The sequence below is a fragment of the Panulirus ornatus genome, chromosome 13 (genome assembly GCF_036320965.1).
Source record: "Panulirus ornatus isolate Po-2019 chromosome 13, ASM3632096v1, whole genome shotgun sequence".
NCBI classification, from domain to species: Eukaryota; Metazoa; Arthropoda; class Malacostraca; order Decapoda; family Palinuridae; genus Panulirus; species Panulirus ornatus.
The window spans coordinates 48,788,896-48,815,351 of record NC_092236.1 but is presented as its reverse complement, the minus strand read 5'-3'; the positions used below and the strand labels follow the sequence as shown (position 1 = coordinate 48,815,351).

Below are 26,456 nucleotides of genomic sequence, written 5' to 3'. Positions count from 1 at the left end.
TTTCAAGTTGACAGAATTTTGGTTCTAGGAAGTTTTCTCTCATAACTCTCTTTGCTACCGTGCATAGACTATCATATCTCCTTTTCTTCTGACTAAGCGGTATGGACCAATCTCACTTAAACTTTCGTGGTATTCACTGTGTTCTAAGCCCTCAATGTTACCCGTAAAGTCTGTTTGAATTCTTTCCAATTCATCAATTTCATGCTCTCTTGATTTTGCCAGAGCTTCATCTCACAAATTACTTCAAAGCTGGTGCTCTGAGATTTGCACTTACCCATGTACTTATTTTCATTTTCAGTCTTTGTGGAATTTGAATTTACATGATAGTTACTCTGAGCTGGAACACTCCAACCCTTTTGGAAAAGCAAATTTTGAAGATCATAATGATAAATGTAAAAACATCCTGTAAATGCACCCTTACCTTTGGAATTATTGGTGGCTGGAGTGCCTTTGCTCGAAGACCATCCCAATCAAATCCTAGGAACCACCTGGTAACAAAAGGGGAAATGCTTTAAAATAAATTTTCCAAGTACATGCGGTCCATAAAATATTTCTTGGTGGACAGGCAGTTGAAACTGTGGACTAAAGATATCCAGCAAACACCCTGAAACTACTTATCTATACCATATGTCTATCATACATATGAAATCAACCCTTTGGCTGCATGGTGAATTTCCAAATGCATTCCTAAAAATATATAAATTGGCAATTGGTCCTTTTTCATAACTTTTTTATCAGGGCAAAACCATAAAATTTCTACATCTGGCATTATCTTTTCTTAAAAACAACATCTAATAAGAAGGAGGAAATCTATTTGATTTATTTATCATACTTAATCACTTTTTCCTGCATCAGCAAGGTAGTGGCAGGAAATAGACGAAGAATGGCCAATCCACTCATATATTTATGAAACAGATTTCTCACTCCATACACTCAAAATGATGAACAGATTGTCAAGGGCATGAAAAAAAAAGAAAAAAAAAATCAGGTTTAAAAAAATACTAAACAGCACCACATTCCTAACTCATGGGCACTTGGCAAAAAGACTGCATATGATCATTATATATCTTTACAGCTAGATAGCGGATAAGTGTGAATGAGGTCTATTCTTCATCTGGTGCTACCTTGCTGACGCAGGAAATGGCGAACATTTATGAAAAAAAATTTACTTATGCATTATAATACATAAAACACACAGACAATCATGAAATAAACTGCAAAGGGCGTAAACAGAAATCAATCAATATTCCAAATTTTAATGGATGCTAAACAGCCCTGTGTTGTCATCCCATAAACACACTAAACATCTTTTTTTCATAGTTTGCCCTCGCCTGTATTAGCTAAGTAGTGCCACATTAATTGCTCACATTAATTCTATAACTGTCACATAATGCAACGAAACTCAAGCCCTCTATCTGCAACCAGGCCCTCTGAAAACTTCACATGTCCTGGTTCAGCCAAATGAAAGCGCATCGCCCTCTGTATCATAGAACATTGCTCCAATTCACTGTATCATTGCTCCAATTCACTGTATATCATGCATACCTCACACCCTCCTGTATGTTCAGGCCCCATTACCTATTAGCATCTTTAACTACATCCTTTCCCTCTTTTCCCTGTTCCTCCACTTCCCTCTTCATCCTCCTCTCCATGTGCTCAAAACATTTCAGCCCACCCTCTTCAGCTCTCTCATACATAATTCTCTTACAGTCATACCTTTCTCTTATCAACCTTCCTCACAACACATGCTGTCCTCAAACATTTCATTTTTAACATATCCACCCTTTTCTGCACTTTATTATCTAAGGCCTATGCCTTACATCCACACATCATCATTGGGGCTACTATACCATCAAACATACTCTTCTTTGCCCTTACAAACAGTGACCTTTCTTTCCACAAGATCCTCAATGCAATTAGGAACCTTGACCCCTTCACCCACCCTGCAGCTCACTTCAGCTCCCATGGCTCCATTTGCTACCATGTCTACTCCTAGGACTCTCAAATTCTCCAGTTTCTCCAGGTTCCTCTATTCAAACTCACAATCCAATTAACCTATCATTCTCTACCAAAACCTAATGCTTTTATTCACATTCACTCCATCTTCTTTCACACACTTCCAAACTCAGAAATCTGCCACCAGCACCATACCATCAAAAAGCAGCACTGTCTGTTATGTCTGACACCTCCCAGGAACACCTTCCCTCAACACAACAAAGACCTACCCCTTTCTTCAAGACCCTTGAATTCACCTTCACCACTCTATCCATAAAGAGATTCAATAGTCATGGTGACATCACATACAACCATGATGCAAACCTACCTTCTCCTACATCCACTCACCCTTCTCTCTTCCTACCTGCTCATAGCCTTACTCTCTTGATGATAACTCCTTCCACAAGGCATCAACCTTAAAAAAAATTCCTCCAGATCCAAAAATCATACATACATGACACTACTACATTGCTCTCCCTTGTCTGATGCTCTGTTCATGGTACCATCCTCTCAATCACCATTCTCCCATACAACTTTCCTGGTACATTCAACAAACTTGTACCTATGTAATAAAACATTCACTTTTTTCTCACTTGGCTTTATACAATGGTAATACACAGAGATTCTGCTAATCCTCAGGCACCAAAGCATGCAATGAAAATCCTAACCAACCAGTCAACATTATAATACAATACACACACATGTGCAGCATATCTTGAGATTATAACATCCATGGATTACATAAGTAACAGTGAAAAAAAAAATAAAAAGAGAAAAGGGCAATAAATATATAGCTATATGGATGGTGGCTGTCAGCTGAAAAAGTCACTGTATATTGATGAAATTTCGGCCAGCCACCATGTGTCACCATACAGAACACTGGCTCCATTTCCTGGTAGGGAGAGTGTCAGTGGACAGGGAAGGGTGTGATAACTGTTTTTTGACACTTGTGGATTAAAGATCTATATTCATTTATTTATTTTGCTTTGTTGCTGTCTCCCACGTTTGCGAGGTAGCGCAAGGAAACAGACGAAAGAAATGGCCCAACCCACCCCCTACACATGTATATACATACACGTCCACACACGCAAATATACATACCCATACATCTCAATGTACACATATATATACACACACAGACACATACATATATACATAGGCACACAATTCACACTGTCTGCCTTTATTCATTCCCATCGCCACACATGGAATAACATCCCCTTCCCCCCTCATGTGTGCAAGGTTGCGCGAGGAAAAGACAACAAAGGCCCCATTCGTTCACACTCAGTCTCTAGCTGTCATGCAATAATGCCCGAAACCACAACTCCCTTTCCACATCCAGGCCCCACACAACTTTCCATGGTTTATCCCAGACGCTTCACATGCCCTGATTCAATCCATTGACAGCACGTCGACCCTGGTATACCACATTGATCCAATTCACTCTATTCCTTGCTGGCCTTTCACCCTCCTGCATGTTCAGGCCCATATCACTCAAAATCTTTTTTCGCTCCATCTTTCCACCTCCAATTTGGTCTCCCACTTCTCCTCGTTCCCTCCACCTCCGACAAATATATCCTCTTGGTCAATCTTTCCTCACTCATTCTCTCCATGTGCCCAAACCATTTCAAAACACCCTCTTCTGCTCTCTCAACCATGCTCTTTTTATTTCCACACATCTCTCTTACCCTTACATTACTTACTCGATCAAACCACCTCACACCACACATTGTTCTCAAACATCTCATTTCCAGCACATCCACCCTCCTGCGCACAACTCTATCCATAGCCCACGCCTCGCAACCATACAACACTGTTAGAACCACTATTCCTTCAAACATAGCCATTTTTGCTTTCGGAGATAATGTTCTCGACTTCCACACATTCTTCAAGGTTCCCAAGATTTACCCCCTCCCCCACCCTATGATCCACTTCCACTTCCATGGTTCCATCTGCTGCCAGATCCACTTCCAGATATCTAAAACACTTTACTTCCTCCAGTTTTTCTCCATTCAAACTTACCTCCCAATTGACTTGACCCTCAACCCTACTGTACCTAATAACCTTGTTCTTATTCACATTTACTCTTAACATTCTTCTTTCACAAACTTTACCAAACTCAGTCACCAGCTTCTGCAGTTTCTCACATGAATCAGCCACCAGCGCTGTATCATCAGCGAACAACAACTGACTCACTTCACAAGCTCCCTCATCCACAACAGACTTCATACTTGCCCCTCTTTCCAAAACTCTTGGATTCACCTCCCTAACAACCCCATCCATAAACAAATTAAACAACCATGGAGACATCACACACCCCTGCCGCAAACCTACATTCACTGAGAACCAATCACTTTCCTCTCTTCCTACACGTACACATGCCTTACATCCTCGATAAAAACTTTTCACTGCTTCTAACAACTTGCCTCCCACACCATATATTCTTAATACCTTCCACAGAGCATCTCTATCAACTCTATCATATGCCTTCTCCAGATCCATAAATGCTACATACAAATCCATTTGCTTTTCTAAGTATTTCTCACATACATTCTTCAAAGCAAACACCTGATCCACTCATCCTCTACCACTTGTGAAACCACACTGCTCTTCCCCTATCTGATGCTCTGTACATGCCTTCACCCTCTCAATCAATACCCTCCCATATAATTTACCAGGAACACTCAACAAACTTATACCTCTGTAATTTGAGCACTCACTCTTATCCCCTTTGCCTTTGTACAACGGCACTATGCACGCATTCCGCCAATCCTCAGGCACCTCACCATGAATCATACATACATTAAATAACCTTATTTCATGTTGAAAAAAGTTATTGTGTGTTATGACTTTGGTTGTAATTTGCTGTCAAGGGGTTAATGAATACCTTGAATTTTAAGCATTAATATTGGAGTAGATTTTTTCATGAAGGTCTTCATCATCCTTTTACTCTAAATGGGAATTTTTTCTATAAATTTTACTTCATATAATTCAAATACTGGAGGAAGTGAAGTGTTTTAGATATCTGGGAGTGGATCTGTCAGCGGATGGAACCATGGAAGCGGAAGTGGATCATAGGGTGGGGGAGGGGGCGAAAATTTTGGGAGCCTTGAAAAATGTGTGGAAGTCGAGAACATTATCTCGGAAAGCAAAAATGGGTATGTTTGAAGGAATAGTGGTTCCAACAATGTTGTATGGTTGCGAGGCGTGGGCTGTGGATGGAGTTGTGCGCAGGAGGATGGATGTGCTGGAAATGAGATGTTTGAGGACAATGTGTGGTGTGAGGTGGTTTGATCGAGTAAGTAACGTAAGGGTAAGAGAGATGTGTGGAAATAAAAAGAGCGTGGTTGAGAGAGCAGAAGAGGGTGTTTTAAAATGGTTTGGGCACATGGAGAGAATGAGTGAGGAAAGATTGACCAAGAGGATATATGTGTCGGAGGTGGAGGGAACGAGGAGAAGAGGGAGACCAAATTGGAGGTGCAAAGATGGAGTGAAAAAGATTTTGTGTGATCGGGGCCTGAACATGCAGGAGGGTGTAAGGAGGGCAAGGAATAGAGTGAATTGGAGCGATGTGGTATACAGGGGTTGATGTGCTGTCAGTGGAGTGAATCAAGGCATGTGAAGCGTCTGGGGTAAACCATGGAAAGCTGTGTAGGTATGTATATTTGCGTGTGTGGACGTGTGTATGTACATGTGTATGGGGGGGGGGGTTGGGCCATTTCTTTCGTCTGTTTCCTTGCGCTACCTCGCAAACGCGGGAGACAGCGACAAAGTATAAAAAAAAAAAAAAAAAAAAAAAAAAAAAATTCAAATACAGTTGATAAAAAATCAATTTGATTATGCTTCTGGGTATCTGAAAGCTGAGGAAACAATATGAGTCTTTGCCTGATGACTTTTTTAGTTCATAAAAATCATATTTCAAAATGAGTGAGCTTTAAATGATACATTCCAATTACATCGACACTGCAACTTGCAGTTCATCTTCACATTCATTTTTAGCTTAGACAGACTCTTCATGTCTCTGGGTGACAAATATAACTATTGCTAAGCAAGTGGTCTGACCACACCATTTGCAGACAATTTTCTACAACACTATGAATATATGTAAGTCAACACTATGTCTGTTCTATGACCTTTTCTATAACAAGTAAAAAGCAAAATATACAAAACTTCAATTCCTGAAAAACTAACTTGTGTTTCTTGATATCTTGGATACCATTTCGCTGATATCCAAGTCTTTCTGCAGGGCTCTCACGACAAAGTCTCTTGATCAATGAGATAGAATTACGGGTTACATGTTGTGGAAAGTCTACCATGTCAATGCCTTTTAGGATTATGTTATAAGTCTTCATGGGATCTGAAGCAGTAAAAGGTGGCCTGCAAGAAAAAGAAAATTACCAAATAATTAACTGCAAGAGCATTAAGAGCTAATTAATATACTCAATGCGTGAGAATTCTACATTTTTACTATTTAGCTTCAAGAGAGAATAGTGTGCTAGTTTTGAGTTTTAAGGTATAATTAACAATAAGTCAAGATATACAAAAAATATCATTAAAACTTGAATGATAACTGTCAGTATAATGAAAACACTGAGTGTTAAAAGGTTGAGAATTTCATTTTCATTTTCCTACCATCCACAAGTTATCCGACAATCATACCCCTTCAAAATCTGAAGTAAGATATCAAGATTGCAACATTATTGATAGTGTGGTGTGTTATGAACTTCAAAGATCAAATGTTCTACATTTTTTATTGTCTGTTTCTACAGTTATAAGATAATATCTAACAACCATCTACACATCTTGAAGTCTTGAAGATCAATAACACTTATAGGTTTACGTAAAATTTGCAAGGCTGTTGCTACTTGCTTATACTAAGAAATGAGAATTTGAAAAGCACTGAGAGGGCCATTGAAAAAACGGATAACCTCACAGAATGGTTCTATCCTTTCTCTACCACCTTCTAAGTCTATATGGTCCTGTGGTGCCTTCAAACATTAAAGCTCTAAGATCAAATCTCTTCCCACAAATTTTTCACGTGTAGCATTTAGCTTCAAACAGGATTCATTTATATTTTCTTGATATTTTCATCATGGGCTACAGTTCCTCACATTATGGGACATGTGAATGGACCTTCTTAGCTTAAGTCACTGCACAATGTAGAAACAGATGCTAAACTGGATGTGGAAAAACATGGTTTGATATACTGCCAAATACAAATTTTTTTTCAAATTGTTTTCTCATCTAAATCCCTAAACTCAGTTGTCTATAGTTTGAGCCTTGTCATTTATCATGATCATCATTTCAGGTTTTAAGTCACAAGTTTTTTTCTATTGCCTTTAAATTTTTTCCTGAAGTTATTTGGGGTTTATTTGTATGTGGTGGATTGCTCAAAAAGAATATACCAGTGGAAGTTCAACAAAAGAGATGGGAAGAATATAAGATGTGTAAGTGTCAAGAAAAGGGGCTGAGAGAAAGGAAGCAATGAAAGAGTAGATGAAGATTTTAAAAGAAAGCTGGGTAAAAAGTTTAAGGAAAATATGAAACTGTACTGGAAGGAGGTGAAAGAGGTGGATGTAAGAGTGGAAATGTAAATGTAAGAAGTAAGGAAGGGGAGCTGCTGAATTAGGAGGAGGAAGTGAAAGGAAGATGGAAAGAGTGTTTTGAAGAACTGATGAATGTGGGAAAAGATGAAGCAGCAGTTGCTTCAAGCATGGGTTAGGAAGATGGAAGGAAAAGGACACAAGTGCAGGGGCCTATAGCAAGAAGAGAGATAAGAGGGCTGAATAAAGTGGAAGAGTACTGGAGGGAGAAAAATTGGGGAAGAAAGCATGGAATGGTGTATGTGAGGGAGGAATATAAGGAAAGGGATAATTGGAGACTTTTATTGTGGCCACCCTCTTAATGAGAGTTACTGGAGGGAAAGGGCATCAGAGATATAGAAAGATAGATATATTGAGGTAAAAAAGGAGACTAATGAAACTGTAGATAGGAAAGGCACCTTGAGAGTGGATGGGATTATAGCTGAAATGTTGAAGTATGGAGGAGAAAGTGTGATAGTGAGGATGCCTTTGATATGTAACTTAACATGCAACCAGGTTGTGCCTGAGGATTGAGTGAAAGCTATTATTGTTTTTTATTCACAGGAAAAGGCACTTAGAATGTAGAGAGCAATTATGAAGGAATAAGTCCATTAAGTGTACCATGAATAGTGTATGAAAGAATGTTGACTGATAGAGTGATGGAAGAGACTGAATGCAGAATAAGTGAGGAGGGATGGGGTTTTGAGAAAGGTAGGAGATGCATGGATCAGACTTTTGCAGTGAGAATGAGAGTGGAAAAGTATTTGGTGAAAAGTAAGAAGCCATCTATCTATCTATTTGTATATCCGACATCTACTCTCTCCAGGAACTCCCTTAAGGGGTTGGCCAAGGAAAAAGAGTCTTCATCACTATGAATGCCAGAGATGGTTATTAGGCTTTAGTGCTTCACCCTTGACAGGCCACTATCAGATGGCAACTCTAGCACAGTTTTCAGAGGCTTGTACCTAATGTCCCAACTGACTACTTCTACCTAATGTTCCTACTTAAGTTCGAACCTACTATTTTTACTTAATGTTTCCGATTAATGTTCTTGCTTATTACTTCTACCTAATGTTCCTAACTACTTCTTCCATTTATTGGTCATACCTCTTTGCCAAAAGGCTGGACTAGCACATAGTACTCACCACAGGAAAATCTTATGTTACACAGCATGAGATGTGTGAGTTAAGAAGTCAAGTGTTGCACATGACAAGGAAAGACTGTGTGTTTGTGCACAGAATGCCAGCAGTCTACATGTGGGTGGGGTAGAAAGAAAAGACAGCTACATGGGTCAGAGGAGTGCAGCATGATAACTACATTAGTGCTGATTCATTATGCAGCTGTAACTAATCCTTCCTTTACCCAGGCAGGTAATAACAGTAATATAACTCCCTGGTTGGTGGCTGCCTACCAACTACTACCTTCTAGTGAACTTTTATGGATTTAAGAAAGTGTATAACAGAGTTGAATGGGCTGCCTTGGGGAATGTCTTAAGGATATATGGGGGTAGGAGGACAACTGTTGGATAGGGTGAAAACCTTCTAAAGAGGAGCAAAGGCATGTGCAAAAGTTCTGGTATACAGGTAGGTGAGGTGCCTGAGGATTGGCGGAATGCGTGCATAGTGCCACTGTACAAAGGCAAAGGGGATAAGAGTGAGTGCTCAAATTACAGAGGTATAAGTTTGTTGAGTATTCCTGGTAAATTATATGGGAGGGTATTGATTGAGAGGGTGAAGGCATGTACAGAGCATCAGATTGGGGAAGAGCAGTGTGGTTTCAGAAGTGGTAGAGGATGTGTGGATCAGGTGTTTGCTTTGAAGAATGTATGTGAGAAATACTTAGAAAAGCAAATGGATTTGTATGTAGCATTTATGGATCTGGAGAAGGCATATGATAGAGTTGATAGAGATGCTCTGTGGAAGGTATTAAGAATATATGGTGTGGGAGGCAAGTTGTTAGAAGCAGTGAAAAGTTTTTATCGAGGATGTAAGGCATGTGTACGTGTAGGAGAGAGGAAAGTGATTGGTTCTCAGTGAATGTAGGTTTGCGGCAGGGGTGTGTGATGTCTCCATGGTTGTTTAATTTGTTTATAGATGGGGTTGTTAGGGAGGTGAATCAAGAGTTCTGGAAAGAGGGGCAAGTATGAAGTCTGTTGGGGATGAGAGAGCTTGGGAAGTGAGTCAGTTGTTGTTCGCTGATGATACAGCGCTGGTGGCTGATTCATGTGAGAAACTGCAGAAGCTGGTGACTGAGTTTGGTAAAGTGTGTGGAAGAAGAAAGTTAAGAGTAAATGTGAATAAGAGCAAGGTTATTAGGTACAGTAGGGTTGAGGGTCAAGTCAATTGGGAGGTGAGTTTGAATGGAGAAAAACTGGAGGAAGTGAAGTGTTTTAGATATCTGGGAGTGGATCTGGCAGCGGATGGAACCATGGAAGCGGAAGTGGATCATAGGGTGGGGGAGGGGGCGAAAATTCTGGGAGCCTTGAAGAATGTGTGGAAGTCGAGAACATTATCTCGGAAAGCAAAAATGGGTATGTTTGAAGGAATAGTGGTTCCAACAATGTTGTATGGTTGCGAGGCGTGGGCTATGGATAGAGTTGTGCGCAGGAGGATGGATGTGCTGGAAATGAGATGTTTGAGGACAATGTGTGGTGTGAGGTGGTTTGATCGAGTAAGTAACGTAAGGGTAAGAGAGATGTGTGGAAATAAAAAGAGCGTGGTTGAGAGAGCAGAAGAGGGTGTTTTGAAATGGTTTGGGCACATGGAGAGAATGAGTGAGGAAAGATTGACCAAGAGGATATATGTGTCGGAGGTGGAGGGAACGAGGAGAAGAGGGAGACCAAATTGGAGGTGGAAAGATGGAGTGAAAAAGATTTTGTGTGATCGAGGCCTGAACATGCAGGAGGGTGAAAGGAGGGCAAGGAATAGAGTGAATTGGAGTCGTGTGGTATACAGGGGTTGACGTGCTGTCAGTGGATTGAATCAGGGCATGTGAAGCGTCTGGGGTAAACCATGGAAAGCTGTGTAGGTATGTATATTTGCGTGTGTGGACGTGTGTATGTACATGTGTATGGGGGGGGGGGTTGGGCCATTTCTTTCGTCTGTTTCCTTGCGCTACCTCGCAAACGCGGGAGACAGCGACAAAGTATAAAAAAAAAAAAAAAAAAAAAATATATATATATATATATATATATATATATATATATATATATATGGAAGGAATGATAAAAGAAATGAAAGCAAAACTAGAGAAAATGGGTATAGAGATGGAGTGTGATGGTGAGGTATCATGGCTAATGACAAGCTTGTCTGCAGATGATACTGTGTTGTCTGCTGACAGTGAGGAGGAGTTGCTGAAGATTGTAATTGTGTTTTATGATGTGTGAAAGTACATGCAATTGAAGATAACTGTGAGTAAAAGTAAGTTCCTGTGAGTAAAAGCAGAGTAATGGTATTTGAAATGAAACAAAGTGAAAGTATAGATTTTGCAACTCCCAACAGAGTGAGAGAAGAAAGCATACTAAACTATGTTATAGATATGGAGGAAGAAAGACCTGAAGAGGTGACATTTGGAAAGCTTTGTTGTAAGCAAAAAATGTGAACAGTTCTCTTTCCTGTCCACATAAAATATTTATGACAGGCATGGTGCCAGATCCGAACACCACCAACCTGAACATCACCATCTGGTAACACTTTTTTACCAATGGCCTCTTAGCTATGTCTCTTTCTTGTATATCAACTGACTTCTTTGTCTTCTATCTTCTACCTCATTCTTGAATCTCTTCTGATTATATGAACATTACATGAAAGTGCACTTAGGAACTTATCGTGTTTCACTTTCCTCGCGGTTATCGGCAAATAGTAGAACACACAAATGCATGCATTGGAAAGTGAAATCTACTCATACAGAAGAATCCACTTTGAAATACATCATGTTTCAAATACGGACAAAAACAATCCCATATTACTTACGTTCCAGTTAGCAGCTCATACATGAGAATGCCAATTGACCAATAATCCACTGCTCTATCATGGCCTTTATTCAGAATGATTTCAGGTGCAACATACTCTGGAGTGCCACAGAAAGTCCAAGTCTTGGAACTAGGTCCAAGTTTTTTGCTAAACCCAAAGTCAACCTAAAAATCAAACATTCTGCATAAGTAATCTTCACTTGGTATGGTTATGTCATGGATAAAACTTTCAAAAAATGTGGAAAAAGTTTTGCATGTAAAACAATGATGGAAAAGCATGGAAAACCAAGTGGTGGTATGCTGTAAACAATAACAACCAGTGGGGAGCTCATATGATGCTCAGAACCATCTTACATCCTCTGTGGCAGGATTAGTGATCTTGCTCTATGTCATCATAACTCAGCTTAGATATATATATGAATAATTCCATTTCCTGTATGGTCTAGTGACCACCCATCACTCCAACATTACATCACAGATTTAGCATATCACTGTATGTCTTATGCCCATGATGCAACTTCCACACTGAAGACATTGAATATCTACTCCTCAATTATACTCATCCCACAAAGACACACACAACATAACCACACTTTTTGATTTGAAGTCCCACCCACTACATACGACTAGCTTCTTTAGTGCTGCAGGAGTCCCATGGAAGAGGTTCTTGAGCAGAAGAGTACTAAATAAGTACATACAAACATTAAAATAATGAGGATTGTTTTACATTTTGCAGGTGACTTTAACACTCACCAGCTTTGCATATCCAGTAGAATCCAAAAGGAGATTTTCTGGCTTGAGATCTCTGTATATGATGTTTTTGTTATGTAAATACTCCAGAGCCTCCACCACACAGGCAGTGTAAAAGCGAGCAGTCAGGTCATCAAACCATCCACGGTCTCTTAAAAGTGTCCAAACTTCTCCTCCAAGGCATGCTTCCATCATCATGTATACATACTTGTTATCTCGGAAAGTTTTGTACAGTCTGAAAGGCAAGATTTTGTAACAGAGAATCTGATACAAGTCTTTCAAACATATCACTCACTAGTTTTCTAAAGTTTTTATAAACTAAATGTTGACAGTATCATAAAACCTGTTTCTTACAAAAAAGATAATGTCTTTTAGAATCTTAAAAACACTACATGCATAAATTCAGATGCCCTTAATGGATTATCCTCTAATATGTAGTTTTGGCCATTATTCTTAAAATGTATATTCAGTGTAAAGAAATGTAAAAGTCTGAGGACAAAGCTTGGAATTTTAAAGTATCATAATGTTCCTTTTGCTTTTCCATCTAAATAGCTAGCTCGCATGGGTATAATTTGATACACACTGGCATCTTTTCTCTGTGGTTTCTTTCTCTTGGTGAGTAGATAGTAATATAATTTCTATATTCAAACCAAGCATAACATTGCTTGATGTATGACTTGTGTAACCTTTCTGAGGATACAATGCAACTCATTCTTAGTTAAATCTTTATCAGAATCTTTAACTGTCTGACCACAGACATAAAGCAAGAAACATATTCTGGAGAAGGAATTTACCTCTATATCAATAAGTCAAAATGTATTTGTACTGTACTGCCTGAGACTATTACTATGAGGGAGGTGTCAGGTAAAGTGCAATTTTACAGGAAAAGGAGATGAAGACAAATGCTGAAGTAATGGAAGCATAGGAATGGGGAAAAGGAAGCAAATGTGTCAGCAAGTAATTATGAAAATGTTAGATGGAGCCTCTGAAGATAGGCCATATTCACTGAGGACATGGTTCTGTATGTGTACCAAAACCAGTATAAGCTTTTGAAGGAGTTCTAAAACTCTGACAGAAGTAAGGCACGGGTGCAGAATAATCAGCAAATTGCAATGAATGGTTATGCATTTCCTTATCGTTGCAAGGCAAACAGCAGCCAGTCTATAAGCTTATCTAGGCAACTGATCGGCAGTTTCATAATCATTTGAAGCACCTGGTATTCAGTTATTATACTGCATGTATGATGTACATGTGACCTTCCTCTAGCCAACTGCCTTACTTCACACTGTACTCTCCCAGTATTTTGCCTATTGACTTCCTAGAAATTGTATCCAACAAATCTTGTAAATGGGCTATGGGTTCATGGTATTCAACATCAATCCCAAACAATTTCCTCTTATAAACAACATGCAACAGTACATGACTCACTCATATCTTTATTTTCTTTTTCTATTCTTTCCTGCCCAATACTTTTTCATAATTTGTAGAGTCCAACCACCTGTCAACTCTCCAGCACCAATTCAAAACAGTGCCACCAGTTAAGAGGGGCTGGGTAAATCCCAGGGCCCACTTGAATGCCATCATACAACTGGAATCTACCTCACTTTCATAGCTGCAGCCCCTAAATCTGGCTCTTTTTCTATCCAATTCTATAATGTCTGGAGTCTCCAGTTTTACAACTTTTGCAGTCTTAATTGTGACCTACCCTCTGTTAAAACCATCTGTTTGTATCCTTCCCTGATCTTTTTTCCTTTCTCTGAAACCTACCTGTCCAAGGGTGCTTCTCCTCTAAATGATTATTTCTCTAATTATAATCTCTATCATCATTTCTGCTCCAAGGGCAGGGTTTGTGCCTATTGTAGTACAAAAACATCTATTGCTTACCTCATGGATCTTGAGTCTTCTAACTTTTATGCCATCTGGCTCAAAATCTCTCAATCATCTTGTTTTTATGCTTTGTTCATACCTCCTCAATTCCTCCACCAGTGTACAACTCAATGACTGCTTGACTTTTTTCCACAAACTCTATTCTCTTTACACCCACATACACAGATCCTCTATGCTGGGGATTTCAATGTATAACACAAGGTTTAGTTTGGCTCTAACCAGGATGATCTTGATGGAGCCAAGGCCTTTTCTCTTTCCCTCCTTAACAATCTGGAACAATAACTTAAAGATCCTAACTTTTTAATCTGAGCCCTCCTACTGTATATACAATATTTCTGCCCCTTAGGGTCCTCTAACCACAATGTTATTGCTGTCAATTCTAACTGAGCATGTCTATCCTCTATTCCTTTCCCCCCTCCTTGGAAATGCAAACTTTGGGGAGAGCTCAAAGGTTTTCCCTCGATGGCTTTTCACTGACTCTCGCGGACAAGTGCTGCTTCTTTAGTTGTGATGCCTCATGTTCTAATGAATGCATAGCAGAAGTAATCTAAGCTGGGTAGGAGTCCTATATCCCATAATAATTTTTCTTGTGGGCAGCTTTTCATATATAAAGGGCTTTTAATCACCCAAGAATGGAATACTTCTCAAGTATCTGGGGTAGCTCATCCTCTACCTCTCTATTAACTAAGGTGGAATCAATAGCCTACTATCTTGTTAATTCTCTTGGCATTATCTCTCTTCAACCATCCCTTTCCATAAACCTCAAGGCTACTGTTCTCTCTATTCTATAGGTGTTATTTTGGCCACTGTTCTCATGAGCTGTCTATATGTGGTCCCACTTCCAGGGTTTGCAACTGTGGTTCATGTCTAGCTGCTGCTTCCCAGTTTCTTTGTAGAGACCTGCCACTCAAGGATTGGCTACTATGATGCCTCCTTCTCTAGAACTGCCAAGCTGTGAAATTCTTTTCCTTTTGTATTTCCCTATTCATATGCGTAACCTTCCTTCAAGGGTCAGGTTTACAAACACTGAAGAACCCTGATTGATTTCTTTCTCCTCTTTCACCCAAGATGGCCTTGACTGGGGTAGGTTTGGCCTGTGCCATGTCACTCATTATACAATAAAAAAAGAGCACTTCCAGTTACTTAATCAGTCCTGAATCAAGCCATAAATTCAGATCAAAATAAGAAGCTAAAAAATTATATCAGATCAATAATATCTGTTCCGCATTATTTCATGCAAAACCTAACCTTTAATATGATGACATACCATATGCAAAGGTTTAGAGAGTCTAATTTACATTACAAACTACACATAGGCATGTAAAGAGAAACTTTTTGATGTAAATATGCTGTGAGGACAGCTGGTGGGACACCTAATCACTATCTTGGGAGGCAAGGGTGAACATTTGTAGTAGTTTTCGGAAAAGAGGAAACAGTGTCGGTGAGAACAGAATGGTGAAAGTAAGTGAGCCTGGAAAAGAGACTTGTGGAAGAAATACCAAGAAAGACTGATTGAAGAATGGCAAAAGGCGAGAGCAAATAAAGTAAGGGGTGTGGGTGAGGAATGGGAGGTAATTAGGGAAGCATGTGCAAGAGATGCATGTACCATGCAAAATGTGGGAAGTGAGCAGATCACAAAGAGCAGAGCAGTGGGATGAAGATATAAAGCTGCTAGTGAAACAGAAAAGAGAGATATTTGGGTGGTACTTATAGGGGGGTGCAAATGATAGAGGGATGTATGAGAGAGTGTCAGGAGCTCAAATGGAAGCTGTAGGGGTTGAAAAAGAGGGCAAATGAGGGTTGGGATGAGTGAGTATTAGTACACTTTAGGGAGAAAAAGGATGTTTTGGAAGGAGGTAAGCAATGTTTGAAAAACAAGAGAACAAATTGGAACAACAGCGAAGGGGACTAAAGGGGAAGTAATAACAGGTGGTGATGAAGTGTGGAGATGGAGTGCATATTTTGAAGGACTGTCGAATGTGTTTGATGATTGGGTGGTAGATGTAGGGCATTTCAGTCATGCTGGTACACGAAGTGGTAAGAATATATGGCGGGTATGGGTCAGCCACTGGATGGTGTGAAAGCCTTCTTTAGAGGAGCAAATGCATGTGCAAGAGTGAATGATGAGTCAAGCAAAAGTTTTGGTATATATGTGGGTGTGAGGCAGGGCTGTGTGATGTCACCATGGCCTTTTACTGCATATAGGGATGGAGTGATAAGAGAGATGAAAGCAAAACTAGGGAAAGGAGATGCAGAGACAGTGTGTGGTGGTGAAATGTGGTGACTAATGGCAAGCCTGTTTGTGTAATACTGTGTTGTTTGCTATGAGTGTGAGAGTTGAAGAACGTTGTGTGTTTTGTGATATGTGTAAGCATATGTGACTGAAGGTAAATGCAAGTGATGTTTGAAAGAAAACAAAGTGAAAGTATCAATTTTGTAAAACTAATAGAGTGAAACAAGTGTACTAAATTGTGCTTTGGATATGGGAGGAGAAGTACACAAAGAGGTGTGAAAATTCAAGTATTTAGGAGCTGTCTTGGGTACAGTTGGTGAAATGGAAGGAGATAAGGGAGATAGCAGTACAGGGTAGAGGAGTTATTGGGTTGCTTATGAAAATAATGAGGAGTAGAGGTGTAAGTATGGAAGTGACGAGAGGATTTGAGGAGAGCATAGTCCCCCCAACCCTGACCTATGATGCTGAAACATAGACATGGAATGAGACACAGAGGTCAAGAATCCAAGCTGTGGAACTGAGCCATTTCAGAAGAGCATGTGATGTGACTAGATGAAATGAGGAAAGAAATGAAGGGGTTCATGAGAGATGTGGTATGGCAGGGAATGCAAAGGGAATGAATGGGGGAGTGGTAGAGTGGGTGAAACCTACTATTTGGAGATGGTTTGGGCATGTGGAAAGAATGCAAGACTGAGTTTACAAAGATAGTATATGATATTACAATTAAAGGGATTGCTGTGAGGGGAAGATCACCAATGACATAGGCAAATAGAGTGGAAGAGAGAAATGGTGGAAAAATGTGTGGAATGGTGCATATGAGGGAGGCATGTAAGGACAGGGATAAGTGAAGACTCTTTTGTCATTGCCAACTCTTGATGGAAATTCCCTGAGGGAATGGGTGTCAGAGATATAGATACACAGACTGCTAAAGTTTGTGACTGAGGTTGAAAGAGGATGTGAAACAAGAAATTTGAAAGTAAATGTGAATAAAAGAAGGATTACTAGGTTCAGCAGGGATGAGGGATAGGTTAGTTGGGGGTATGAGTTTGAATGGAGAAAAATTATAGGAGGTGAAGTGTTTCAGATAACTAGGAGAGGGCATGGCAGTGATTGAAACCATGGAAGTGGAAGTGAATCATGGGGTGGGGGAGGGGTGAAGGTTCTTGGAGCACTGAAGAATGTGTGGAAATAGAGAACATCATCTGGGAGGGCAAAAATGGGTATGTTTGAAGGAATAGTAGTCCTAACAATAGTACATGGATGTGACGTATAGGCTGTGTGGAGGAGGGTGGATATGTTGGAAATTAAATATCTGAGGACAATATGTGGTAAGAGGTAGTTAAATCAAGTGAGTGAAAAGCTAAAAGAGAAGTTTTTTTTTCTTTTTTTTTTGCATTGTCGCTGTCCCCCGCGTTTGCGAGGTAGTGCAAGGAAACAGACGAAAGAAATGGCCCAACCCACCCCCATACACATGTATATACATACGTCCACACACGCAAATATACATACCTACACAGCTTTCCATGGTTTACCCCAGATGCTTCACATGCCCTGATTCAATCCACTGACAGCACGTCAACCCCGGTATACCACATCGATCCAATTCACTCTATTCCTTGCCCTCCTTTTACTCTCCTGCATGTTCCGGCCCCGATCACACAAAATCTTTTTCACTCCATCTTTCCACCTCCAATTTGGTCTCCCACTTCTCCTCGTTCCCTCCACCTCCGACACATATATCCTCTTGGTCAATCTTTCCTCGCTTATTCTCTCCATGTGCCAAAACCATTTCAAAACACCCTCTTCTGCTCTCTCAACCACGCTCTTTTTATTTCCACACATCTCTCTTACCCTTACGTTACTTACTCGATCAAACCACCTCACACCACACACTGTCCTCAAACATCTCATTTCCAGCACATCCATCCTCCTGCGCACAACTCTATCCACAGCCCACGCCTCGCAACCATACAACATTGTTGGAACCACTATTCCTTCAAACATACCCATTTTTGCTTTCAGAGATAATGTTCTCAACTTCCACACATTCTTCAAGGCTCCCAGGATTTTTGCCCCATCCCCCACCCTATGATCCACTTCCGCTTCCATGGTTCCATCCGCTGCCAGATCCACTCCCAGATATCTAAAACACTTTACTTCCTCCAGTTTTCCTCCATTCAAACTTACCTCCCAATTGACTTGACCCTCAACCCTACTGTACCTAATTACCTTGCTCTTATTCACATTTACTCTTAACTTTCTTCTTTCACAAACTTTACCAAACTCAGTCACCAGCTTCTGCAGTTTCTCACATGAATCAGCCACCAGCGCTGTATCATCAGTGAACAACAACTGACTCACTTCCCAAGCTCTCTCATCCCCAACAGACTTCATACTTGCCCCTCTTTCCAAAACTCTTGCATTCACCTCCCTAACAACCCCATCCATAAACAAATTAAACAACCATGGAGACATCACACAACCCTGCCGCAAACCTACATTCACTGAGAACCAATCACTTTCCTCTCTTCCTACACGTACACGTGCCTTACATCCTCAATAAAAACTTTTCACTGCTTCTAACAACTTGCCTCCCACACCATATATTCTTAATACCTTCTACAGAGCATTTCTATCAACTCTATCATATGCCATCTCCAGATCCATAAATGCTACATACAATGTGCTTTAGAGAGCTAAAGAAGGTGTGCTGATATGGAAATGTGGAGAGAATGATCGAGGAAAGGTTGACAAAAAGGATATATGTGTCAGAAGTGTAGGGAGCAAGGAGAATGAGGAGGCCAAATTGGAGAAGGAAGGATGGAGTGAAAAAGATTTTGAGCAGGTTGGGTCTGGACATGAGGAGGGTGAAAGGCATGCATGGGATTGAGTGAACTGGAACCATGTGGTTTACTGGGGATCCACTTGCTGTTACTGGACTGAACCAGGGCATGTGAAGCATCCGGGGTAGACCATGGAAAGGTCTGTGGGGCTTGGTTGTAAATAGGGAGCTGTAGTTTTGGTACATTACACATGATAGACAGAGAATGGATGTGAGCAGATGCAGCCATTCTCTCCATCTGTCCTTGGTGCTACTTTGCTAACATGGGAAATGGTGATCAAGTATGGAAAAAAACTACTGTGGGATTGAGCCTAAGTCTCCTAGAATTTGAGACCAGTGCCTTATAACAAGGTTAATGACACAACAGGACTTTCTAGCCAGGTTTCTGAATCAAAAGTCCTTGTCATAAAAAAAAGCAATACGGTCAACATATTGACAAAATATGGAAACAAGTGTCAACTGCAAAGACATTTACAAAGGTTTAGCCAATCTATGAAATGTGTTATGATGACATTCTTTTTTATGCTTTCTTACCTTTCCTGACATATCAAAGTAGCTTTAGGAACAGACAATGAAATGTAATATACAGTACCAAACAAAGTGGCAGAGATGGAAGAGATGTCATCAGCTAATGTGGGCATGTGGAGAAGTGTATTTGAAAAAATAATTATTGTGGTCACGAAAATTGCTGAAGATGGTAAAGCATGGTATTCAATATGAGCAAGATATAGCAGTCAGGGAGCAATCATGTGGTCTTCACAATACCTGGGACTATGGCCAAATGAATTATTCATTCTCATGATTAAGCTAACTTCTCAGGAGATATTTCTGCTGCCCACTTGGTGGGCTGTTAAATATCCTTAACTGTATGCTATTCTTATATTGTCTACCCTTACATATTATCATGTTTCCTATTTCAATTCTCCCCCTTGTGGGTACATGATATGGCAAATCTAATTCTATCCAGACATTATCATTTCTTTGTAAGCCGTTGGTGACCACTAGTTTAAGAACCAAACGAATGTACCGAATCCATCATTCAAAATCTTTAAATATGTTAATGAATGTGAGCATACACTCAAGAAGCAAAATATTTGAGGAGAGTTAAACATATACATAGTACCATCCCATTCTAGAAAAAGAATAAAGATACTGAGAAATACATACATACATACATACTCTGATTTCATGCATGATAACTGGTTTACCTTGCGACAAATGGGTTTCGGACTGCCATCATAATCCGCTTCTCTGAATAGATATGCTCTTGTTGTTGTGTCTCAACTATATGCCGTTTCTTAAGGCACTTGAGAGCAAAAGTCATGGTTTTATCATGGGCATACTGCACTAGCTCAACACGTCCAAATCCACCAACTCCCAGTGTTGCAATAACATCAAGGTCATCCAAGCGTATGTACGCATATTCTGAAAGAAATGTTAAATTTACCAACAGGAAATATGGTTTCCCATCACAAAAAAAAAATATTTTTGCAAACAGATATATTGCTCCAAATTTTTGTCTCATATTTCATAGAGACTACATGAACAATGCAGTAACCAAGTATTATCTTTCACAGTCTCCCAATCTTCCCATGAGATCTCCACTAGAAAGTGCACTCGACATAAAGTTAAAAGATGACAAAATAACTGTCTACTTAGTAGATAATTTCTTATCATCCCTGAGTAGCTTTAGGTGTATCAGTAATCCCAATTGTAAATACATTAAATATATCAAGTACAGACCAATATCATGTGATGGCACCTATTTACATATAATTTTTTTTGATAAATGTAACAATTCTGATGTATCAATAAAAGCACTGATAAAATTGATAAAACAATAAAGAATTTCTTCCTTAACAGGGTTTTTCTCAAGTTTCTTTTCTTTAGTATCCTTCATTTTCACTCAAAAAAGAAGTACTGTATCTCACTTTGAAAAGCATGTCTACCGTAATCAGATAAAGTATTTTTTGTTTGAGGTAAACTTTTTTGAACAACAGTCTGTATGAAAAATACTCACTGCTTTAATGAAATTAAAAAAAAATGTGCTGCAATGCTGTGGATAGTTCAACAAGTTCAACTTCTCAGGAGATATTTCTGCTGCCCACTTGGTGGGCTGTTAAATATCCTTAACTGTATGCTATTCTTATATTGTCTACCCTTACATATTATCATGTTTCCTATTTCAGTTCTTCCCTTTGTGGGTACATGATATGGCAAATCTAATTCTATCCAGACATTATCATTTCTTTGTAAGCTGTTGGTGACCACTAGTTTAAGAACCAAATGAATGTACCAAATCCATCGTTCAAAATCTTTAAACATGTTAATGAATGTGAGCATACAGTCAAGAAGCAAAATATTTGAGGAGATTTAAACATATATATAGTACCATCCCATGGCACAAGTATCAATTCTTAATACTCAATATGTAGGCTGCACATTAGTACGTTTTCAACATAAAAAAAAATTAAGTTATATCTTAATTGGAAGTTGTAGCAGAATAAAAGCACTCTGTTTGTAACCAACGGTGGTCCAATTAAAAGTTCCATCTAGAGACCTTTACTCAAGTCAGTTCATTAATTTGATACTGCATTCTTTTTTATAACTGGAAATGGGCTTTTTGCACTGTATGTGTGGAAAACAATTTTCAAGCCCGGGTTCCCTTGGGCCTCTCACACACACACACACACATATATACACTTCTCCCCCTCAAGCACACCTGTGTTCACATACCAAGGTCCTTTCTCAGTTCCTCTTTTCCATCTGCTTTACAAATATAAGGCATTAGTAGTAATTAGAAGCATTATCATCAAACTGATGTAAATGGTAAGACATTATAATTTTCAAAACATTGTCAGTAAAGCATTTTGAACTATATCAATTTAAATCTATGGCTTTCTTGATGGCTATACCAAGTACATCACAGATAAAACAGATAATATACAATGTATTTGTAACTGATTCTAATATCCTTATGAAAGGTATCTCTGCATTTCTGACAAGATTTCTAACCTTTGGCTGACATAGTCTTCTTTCATTTTCCCAAAACTATACAGTAATCTCTTTCCACTTATCTGATTAAAATATGGCACATACCCTTTGTGTCACTTCAACAACAATCTAAATCATAAAAATTCTGTATCATACTTTATTCTGTTGGGTTACAACACAGCAAACTTTATCTGAATGTCAATAAATTTTGTATTATGCTGCAAAGGAAAACATTGGTGCCAAATTCTTTTGCCCTCTTGTTGTATAATTACTAATGCCAGGAATACCACTTTTCCTTTCTTAGATAAGATGAGGATCCTCTGGGTTCTTGGACCTGACTGAACCCATCTATCACCTCCCAATACTGATGCACTGTATTCACTGTATACTATGTGCTTCTCTCCACCTACACCATGCTATGTGATTTTCAACCAAGCTGTGACAGAAAATCTTTTTCTATATACACTTAGAAAAAAAAAACTTCTGACATAAATGAAATTTTTGCAATTTTCTTACTATTGTCTACATAAAGATCAAACAAAGCCTTCTAAATTACAGTGATTAAATTCTTGTAATTGTCTATAATAACTTACACAAACAAAGTCTTTTAAGTTATCTTTCAGAATTCTTGTAATGGTCTTACCTGCAACAGCATCAACATTGTGAGGTCCTGTGATGGGCCTAGTGACACCCCGGGACTCATCGCCATAGTCTTTGTCCCGCAACTCTAATAAGTCACCAATGAGCTGGATGAATGATCTGTAAAGGAGCAAAATGTCATCCTTACTACAAGAAAATGTGACATATAAACCAAATACATAACAAGACTTGTTGCTGTACATCTTCATATAATAAAGTATCAACATGAAAAGGGCAATTATTGCAGCTGCACTTTAAATAAGTTCATGAATCTCAATACTATATACTTACTTCTTGCAACATGTCCCAGACCCCTCCTATCCCGACTACTCCAAAACTAACCACCAACCCTAAAGTAGAAATAAAAAGCTTATCCCTGACTCACACTTCAGCAACCACTACTTCACAGATCCTCCCACCCCTTAACACACATAACACTGACAAAACACATATACTCTGAAATGACCCACCCCACAGGACACAGCATCACTACCCCTGGCTTCAGCAAGGTAGCACGAGAAAACAGACAAAAAAGGCCACATTAGCTCACACTCAAGTCTCTAGCTGTCATGTGTAACGCAGAGACCACAGCTCCCTACCCACATTCAGGCCCCACAGACCTTTCCATGGTTTACCCCAGATGTTTCACATGCTCTGGTTCAGTCCATTGACAGCACATCACCCCTGGTATACCACATCGTTACAATTCACTCTATTCTTAGCATGCCTCTCACCCTCCTGTATGTAGGCCCCAATTGCTCAAAACACTCCATCCTTCCACCTCCAATTTGGTCTCCCGCTTCTCCTTGTTCCCTCCACCTACGACACATATATCTTCTTTGTCAATTTTCCTCACTCATTCTCTCCATACATTCAAACCATTTCAACACTTCAGCTCTCTCAACTATACTTTTTCCATTTCCACACATCTCTCTTACCCTTTCATTACTTACTTGATCAAACCACCTCACACAACATATTGTCCTCAAACACTTCATTTCCAACACGTCTACCCTCCTCTGTACAACCCTATCTATATCCCATGCCTTGCAACCATATGAAATTGTTGGAACTACTATTCCTTCAAACATACCCATTTTTGCTCTCTGAGATAACATTCTCTTCTTCCACCCATTCTTCACTGCTCCCAGAACCTTCACCCCTTCCCCCACCCTGTGACTCACTTCAACTTCCATGGTTTCATTCGCTGCCAAGTCCACTCCTAGATATCTAAAACACTCTTCCTCCAATTTTTCTCCATTCAAACTTACATCCCAATTAACTTGTCCCTCAATACTACTGAACCTAATAACTTTGCTCTTATTGACATCACTCTCAACTTTCTCTTTTCACTCACTTTTCCAAACTCAGTCACCAAGTTCTGCAGTTTCCCACTCAAACCAGCCACCACAGCTGTATCATTGGCAAACAACAAATGACTCACTTCCCAGGACCTCTCATCCCTATGATACTGCATGCTCGCCCCTCTCTCCAACTCTAGCACTTACCTCAATAACCACACCATCCATAAACAAATCAAACAACCATGAGGACATAACACACCCCTGCTGCAGACCAAACTTCACTGGAAACCAATCACTCTTCTCTCCTCCTACTTGTACATATGCCTTACATCTTTGATAAAAACTTTTCACTGCTTCTAGCAGCTTACCTCCAACACCATATACTCTTAAAACCTTCCACAAAGCATCTCTATCAACCCTATCATATGCCTTCTCTAGATCCATAAATGCTATATATAAATCCATTTGTTTTTCTAAGTATTTCTCACACATTTTTCAAAGCAAACACCTGATCCACACATCCTATACCACTTCTAAAACCACACTGCTCTTCTTCAATCTGACACTCTGTACCTACCTTCACCTTCTCAATCAATACCCTCCCATACAATTTTCCAGAAATACTTAACAAACTTATGCCTCTGTAGTTTGAACACTCACCTTTATCCCCTTTGCCTTTGTACAAAGAAACTATGCATGCATTCTGCTAATCCTCAGGCACCTCGCCCTGATCCATACATACGGTGAATATCCATACCAACCAATCAACAACACAGTCACCCCCTTTCCTAATATATTCTACCGCAATACCATCTAAACCTGGCGCCCTGCCAGATTTCATCATCCGCAAAGCTTTCACTAACTCTTCTCTCTTAACCAAACCATTCTCCCTGATCCTCTCACTTCGCATACCATTTTGACCAAAACACCCTACATCTGCCACTCTATCATCAAAAACAATCAACAAACCTTCAAAATACTAAATCCATCTCCTCACTTCATCACTACCTGTTATCATGTCCCCCCCTTGCCCCCTTCACCAATGCTCCCATTTGTTCTCTTGTCTTACATATGTTATTTACCTCCTTCCAAAACATCTTTTTATTCTCCCTAAAGTCTAATGATACTCTCTCATCCCAACTCTCATTTGCCCTCTTTTTCAACCATTGCACCTTCCTCTTGACCTCCTGCCACTTTCTTTTATACATCTCCCACTCATTTGCACACCTTACTTGTAAGTATCATCCAACGCCTCTTTTCTCTATCACTAACAACTTTACTTCTTTATCCCACCACTCACTACCTTTCCTAATCTGCCCACTTCCCACCTTTCTCATGCCACATGTATCTTTTGCACATGCCATCACTGCTTCCAAAAATACATCCCATTTCTCAACCACTCCCCTCATGTCATTTGCTCTCACCTTTTGCCATTCTACACTCAATCTCTCCTGGTACTTCCTAACACAAGTCTCTTTTCCAAGCTCACTTACTCTCACCACTCTTTTCCCAACATTCTCGCTTTGTTTTTGTAAACCTCTACAAATCTTCACCTTTGCCTTCACAAGATAGTGGTAAGACATACCTCCAGCTGCCCTTGTCAGCACATTATGATCCAAAAGTTTCTTTTACATGTCTATCAACATGTAATCCAATAATGCCCTTTGACCATCTTTCCTACTCACATATGTATACTTATGTATATCTTTCTTTTTAAACCAGGTATTCCCAATCACCAGTCTTTTCTGCACACAAATCTATAAGCTCTTCACCATTTCCATTCACAACACTCAATACCCCATGTACACCAATCATACCCTCAGCTACCATATTACTCTCTTTGCATTTAAATCACCCATCAATAATACCTGGTTTCGTGCACCAAAGCTGCTGACACACTCACTCAGTTGCTCCCAAAACACTTGTCTCTCATGATCTTTCTTCTCATGACCAGGTGCATAAGCACCAATAATCACCCATTTCACTCCATCCACTTTCAGTTTTACTCACATCAATCTAGAAGCTACCTTCTTACACTTTATCGCACACTCCCACAACTCCTACTTCAGGAGTAGTGCCACTCCTTCCTTAGCTCATGTCCTCTCACCAACCCCTGACTCTACTCCCAGAACTTTTCAAAACCATTCTTCTCCTTTACCCTTGAGCTTCGTTTCACTCAGAGCCAGAACATCCAGGTTTCTTTCCTCAAACATCTTACCTATCTCTCCTTTCTTATCATCTTGGTTACATCCACACACAT

General features: G+C 39.7%; 1 protein-coding gene across 1 annotated transcript in view; it reads right to left on the bottom strand.

Annotated features, from left to right (window-relative positions):
* The window catches only part of LOC139752848 (cGMP-dependent protein kinase, isozyme 1-like), a 378,255-nt gene that overhangs the window by 21,747 nt on the left and 330,052 nt on the right, over nt 1-26,456 (bottom strand). Inside the window, exons 8-13 of the mRNA XM_071668811.1 lie at nt 22,897-23,012; nt 20,468-20,684; nt 12,301-12,532; nt 11,549-11,712; nt 6,187-6,372; nt 422-488 (exon numbers count right to left, since the gene is read on the bottom strand). Coding sequence (XP_071524912.1) covers nt 422-488; nt 6,187-6,372; nt 11,549-11,712; nt 12,301-12,532; nt 20,468-20,684; nt 22,897-23,012 — 982 coding nt within the window. The remainder of the gene's footprint in view (nt 1-421; nt 489-6,186; nt 6,373-11,548; nt 11,713-12,300; nt 12,533-20,467; nt 20,685-22,896; nt 23,013-26,456) is intronic.